At 44.8% G+C, this 6,000-nt stretch overlaps 1 protein-coding gene across 1 annotated transcript in view; it reads left to right on the forward strand.

The window, feature by feature from the left end:
• Positions 1-4,381, forward strand: part of TPO (thyroid peroxidase) — a 201,959-nt gene extending 197,578 nt beyond the window's left edge. The window contains exon 16 of the mRNA XM_077281780.1: positions 4,222-4,381. Within this exon, the coding sequence (XP_077137895.1) occupies positions 4,222-4,381 (160 nt within the window). The remainder of the gene's footprint in view (positions 1-4,221) is intronic.
• The last annotated feature ends 1,619 nt before the right edge of the window (positions 4,382-6,000 follow it).

Below are 6,000 nucleotides of genomic sequence, written 5' to 3' on the forward strand. Positions count from 1 at the left end.
TATTGTATACAAGGCCCTCTTATTCCCAACCTGGTATGCATGGTCCCCTCATCCCCATCTTGTTATATGTGGTCCCCTCATCCCCATCCTGGCATATATGGTTCCCTCATACTCATACTGGCATGCATGGCCCACTCATCCCTATCCTGCTTCACATGCCCCATCATAAAAACATAAAAAAACATAAACCATTCTACTTCTCTTTCCTGTGCTCCTTTCCAGCGTCCTGTTCTGATGCCAGTAGCTGATTTATGCTTGTAAGCAGCACATGGCAGTGACGTCATGCGCTGCTTACAAGCCGAGGACAGCTACCAGAATCCTCACTGCTCCCCACGCCCTGCACTATGGGCATGTGAAGCAGTGAATATTCATCTTTTTTAATAGCAGGCACACTGTTAGCCGCAGCCACCAGCTTCCTGCAGCGGCTGGGCGATCATGTGTAAGGCGGCCAGGGTTGTAGTCGTGGCAACGGGCTGTTCTGTTCCCACACCCTGGTGCCTCACAGAAAAAATACAGTGTCCCCTTTGCTGCATATGCAACAGAACACCCACAGTCACTGTAAGGTTTCCCTTGGCTGCTGTCACACTGGCTCTGCATCCATAAACCCCATAAATCACTTCGGAGTCAAGGTTTTTTACCAGATTAACTTTACTGGACAGCAGCGCATTCATCACATAGGCAGCACAGGTTAAACACAGAGGCATCTTCTTATCTTTCCCTGCCATCCAGGCTGCTCCTATCATCTCCTTTAGCTCTGTATCCCTTTTGCTGGCAATCCCTGCCATATCTCAGGACTGTCCATGTCCCATCAGTATCCTCAGTGTCACCAGCTCCCTATCAGCCGCTCATCCAGTTCAATTAAGGAAAGATGCCAGGAACGCCATCTCAGCTGCTCCCACCACGGTCTTAGACCCCGGATCTTCTTTGTGTCGGTTCTTCCTAAGCTGATGCCCGCCTGCACAATCTCCAGCTGGGGGCCCCTTCCTGCCATAGAAGCTCTATCCCCACGGCTGTCCAACTGTTCACTCTCACTGCTAAATCTTGCCCTGGGCAAGGCTGCCTGAGCTTCTGCCTCTAATCAAGAAGTGCCTGTCCTTTACTTTCCTGCTCTGTGCTGCTCTGTGGCCCCTCCCATTTGCTTAACCCCCATGTTGCATGCATCCAACCAACTCTACTGTCTATTCTCTAATGTTCCCCCCTCTATTATAACTCTGCCGTTACTCTATGCTAACTTCTATCCCTAATCCTAAACATATCAAGAACACCACATTATAATACATGACACATATTAATGAACTGCACATTACATTAACAATAATAAAACATCAGGGTGCCGCACATGATATGTGCTCAGTGTTCAGGAGAGCGGAGGCACATGAGGGTCCCCGCCACCTCCTTGCACATGTGTGCCCACTACTAAAGAGAATGAACATTTACTGTTCCCCCAAGCCCATAGTCTCTCCCACTTCTCGGTGCCAACTTCAGTGCATAGGAATGGGAGGGATTATGGGCATGCCAAGCAGTGAATATTCATTTACTTTAGCAACTGGGATACGTGTTAGCTGCAGCAGCCGCTCCTGCCGCCTGTGACCTGCTCGTCTGCCGCTGCCGCTCCACCACCCCACATCCACAGCCATAGCAGGTACATTAGGGCTATAAGGCCCCCCCCATTTTCCTCCAAAATTTTGGAGGAACAAAGTGCGCTTTATTCCAAGAAATACGGTAAGTTTTTTTTTCATTGAATGCTTCTGCATAGAGACTTAGCGTGGACTGCTCTTTTCTATACAGTAAAAAATAAATAAGTATACCAACAGAAACCAGCTCAACCAAAGCCAAATGGCCACTCTTTTAGCCTGTGGCAGGTTAATAAAGTACTATGGACAAATTTGACATAATCGGCATGAGGAGATGTATCAGAATTGGGGCTGATATCAATAAAGATCAATTAGATTGATGCTTTTAATTTCCAAAGGGTCCTCTGAAGACTAAATCATTTTCCCCAATGATTTGATCCAGGGCCGGACTGGGACTAAAATTCAGCCCTGGCATTTGAAGTCACACAGGCCCACTTGTCACATGGTGACTGTATAATATCTTTGTACACTTGTAGGCTACAAGAAGTGAGGGGAGTATAACACGACTATATAACATATAATTACAGCTGTATCCAGCATTACAGCTCAGTCCCCATAGAATGTAATACAGCAGAGCCCCCATAGAATGTAATACAGCACAGCCCCCATAGAATGTAATACAGCCAGCCCCCATAGACTATAATACAGCACAGCCCCATAGAATGTAATGCAGCACAGCCCCCATAGAATGTAATGCAGCACAGCCCCATAGAATGTAATACAGCCAGCCCCCATAGAATGTAATACAGCCAGCCCCCATAGAATGTAATACAGCCAGCCCCCATAGAATGTAATGCAGCACAGCCCCCATAGAATGTAATGCAGCACAGCCCCCATAGAATGCAATGCAGCCAGCCCCCATAGAATGTAATACAGCCAGCCCCCATAGACTATAATACAGTACAGCCCCATAGAATGTAATGCTGCACAGCCCCCATAGAATGTAATACAGCACAGCCCCCATAGAATGTAATACAGCCAGCCCCCATAGACTATAAAACAGCACAGCCCCATAGAATGTAATGCTGCACAGCCCCCATAGAATGTAATGCAGCACAGCCCCCATAGAATGTAATGCAGCACAGCCCCCATAGAATGTAATGCAGCCAGCCACCATAGAATGTAATGCAGCCAGCCACCATACAATATAATGCAGCACAGCCCCATAGAATGTAATTCAGCACAGCCCCCATACAATATAATGCAGCACAGCCCCATAGAATGTAATGCAGCACAGCCCCATAGAATGTAATGCAGCACAGCCCCCATACAATATAATGCAGCACAGCCCCATAGAATGTAATGCAGCACAGCCCCCATACAATATAATGCAGCACAGCCCCATAGAATGTAATGCAGCACAGCCCCATAGAATGTAATGCAGCACAGCCCCATACAATATAATGCAGCACAGCCCCATAGAATGTAATGCAGCACAGCCCCATAGAATGTAATGCAGCACAGCCCCATAGAATGTAATGCAGCACAGCCCCATAGAATGTAATGCAGCACAGCCCCCATACAATATAATGCAGCAGAGGCCCATAGAATGGAATGCAGCCAGCCCCATAGAATATAATGCAGCAGAGGCCCATAGAATGGAATGCAGCCAGCCCCATAGAATATAATGCAGTAGAGGCCCATAGAATGGAATGCAGCCAGCCCCATAGAATATAATGCAGCAGAGGCCCATAGAATGGAATGCAGCACAGCCCCATAGAATATAATGCAGCAGAGGCCCATAGAATGGAATGCAGCCAGCCCCATAGAATATAATGCAGCAGAGGCCCCTAGAATGGAATGCAGCCAGCCCCATAGAATATAATGCAGCAGAGGCCCATAGAATGGAATGCAGCCAGCCCCATAGAATATAATGCAGCAGAGGCCCATAGAATGGAATGCAGCACAGCCCCCCCCCTTCCCCCAATAGCTCCACAATCCAGTCATCACTCATTGATAAAAAAAAACAAAAAACACTCTACTTACCTTTCCTCCTGCCCCGCGCTGCTCTGGCTCTGGTCTCAGCAGTCGCAGTCTGCCCGCCCGGTCACACAGCAGGTGCGCGATGATATGACGTCATCGCGCACCCGCAGTGTCAGCGGCAGGCGCCAGGCAGAGCGGGGAATGATGGGAGAGGAAGCGTCAGCAGACGCTCTCTCCTCCATCATTGCATTCAACTGTACCGGCGTCTATGACGCCGGTATAGTTGAATGCGGGGCCGGGAGTGCGCCGACAGCGGGGAGAGTGTGCCGACAGCGGCACACTCGAGCGGCCCACTACTGCCACCGGCCCTTCTGGCATTTGCCAGAACTGCCCGATGGGCAGTCCGGCCCTGATTTGATCTATTTTATCAATCTAGTGAAAGAGAAAGGCAAGTTTTAAAGAAAAAAAGAGGGGACCTACATTCTAAAGGTTCAGTAAGGTTCATATGTGCTTCTATTGGTGCCCTATTATTGCTGACTGTGGTGCTCAGCATTTGTACTGTATATCACCTGCATTAAAGAGAAGCTACATATTTCTAGATATATATTTAACATTTATAGTGTTGTTTCCAAAACCACCTTTAACTATTGTGTATTTTCCATAGCAGGAAATTATCCTTCACGACATCTGCTGACTCCCATCAAAGAGAAGATCTGAAAAAAACATCAATATTAATAGATTGTTCTTCCAAGTGTCACACAATGTCGTTGCCATTGTACCCATCAATGACTTTAGAGCCAAATAAAAGAAATAGTTCAGTATAAATAAAATGTATCAGAATCAGGAAGTCAGACTGGACTTTATTTTTCATTATCTATCAATGCTAATGGTTAAGAAAATCTATTTGCATGTTTGTACCTATAACAGAACTTGTATTTTTTAATGGAACTATGGCAAAAGATTATCAAGAAATCTGAATAATTCTCATTTTGAAGACTTAAATGAAATGTGTCAGCAGGTTTTACTATGTAATCTGTCAGCAGCACGAGGTAGGGACAGAGACTCTGATTTCAGCAATGCATCAATTAGTTTCCTGGATGCAGCAGTTAGGATGGAATCACTGTTTTCTCTTCTGCGGAGCTAGCAGATCTATCAATGCTGAGCCCTGTATAAACCCCCACAACACAGCTTCCTGTGAACACTGTATATTGACAGAAAGCTGCTAATCAGTGGTGGGGATGTGGTTGGACTAGGAGGCACAAGACACCTAGTCTGTATTCTCTATACTACAGGGATCTATATATACATATACAGTTAGGTCCATATATATTTGGACAGAGACAACATTTTTCTAATTTTGGTTATAGACATTACCACAATGAATTTTAAACAAAACCATTCAGATGCAGTTGAAGTTCAGACTTTCAGCTTTCATTTGAGGGTATCCACATCAAAATTGGATGAAGGGTTTAGGAGTTTCAGCTCCTTAACATGTGCCACCCTGTTTTTAAAGGGACCAAAACTAATTGGACAATGGACAATTGTTTTGTTTAAAATTCATTGTGGTAATGTCTATAACCAAAATTAGAAAAACGTTGTCTCTGTCCAAATATATATGGACCTAACTGTATGTGTAGATATGTCCCTGTATTCTCTATACTATATACATATTTATATGGCCAATGGTACAGAGAATAGAGGGATCTGGCATTGCTCCCATGCAAACTATGCAGTTTCCAATACTAATCTTAAAGAGATGACTTGCAGCAAAAAACGATCTGATGGTGCTCACCATTAGTGATGAGCAAGTGTACTCATTGCTGGGGTTTTCCCGAGCACGCTCAGGTAGTCTCCGAGTATTTGTGACTGCTCGGGATTTAGTTTTCACCGTGGCAGCTGAATGATTTACAGCTACTAGCCAGCTTGAATACATGTGTGGATTCCCTAGCAACCAGGTAACTCCCACATGTACTCAGGCTGGCTAGTAGCTGTAAATCATTCAGCTGTCACGGTGAAAAGCAGTCCAATTGTAAATAGTCTCAGAGGAAGCTTGATTAACATGCGAAACATCTGTCAACCACTTATCTCTGCGTTTCTTTTATGAAACTGCAATAAAGTGACATTTTCACATGAAGTCGTGAGTGCCCTTATATTCCCCTTTGAAATTATATGCACATAGTAATAGTAGCCTACAAAGAGGCAATTAGAAAATATAAATTGGCCTGATAATTGGCCATGCAAAAAATTGGCCAAGAAAAAGATTGACTAAAAAATGACTCAACATTAGATGTTCCTGAGGCAAAACCAAAGTATTAAAAAGTTTAGAACTTCATCTTTGAACATTTTCAGCGACATTCCCGTTGTACAGAAGACTAAAAATAGCAATATCTTTTAACCAATATATTGTGTGAATAAATGAGGAGACTGATTCCAAAGACCTAAT

The sequence above is a fragment of the Ranitomeya variabilis genome, chromosome 2 (genome assembly GCF_051348905.1).
Source record: "Ranitomeya variabilis isolate aRanVar5 chromosome 2, aRanVar5.hap1, whole genome shotgun sequence".
NCBI lineage: Eukaryota > Metazoa > Chordata > Amphibia > Anura > Dendrobatidae > Ranitomeya > Ranitomeya variabilis.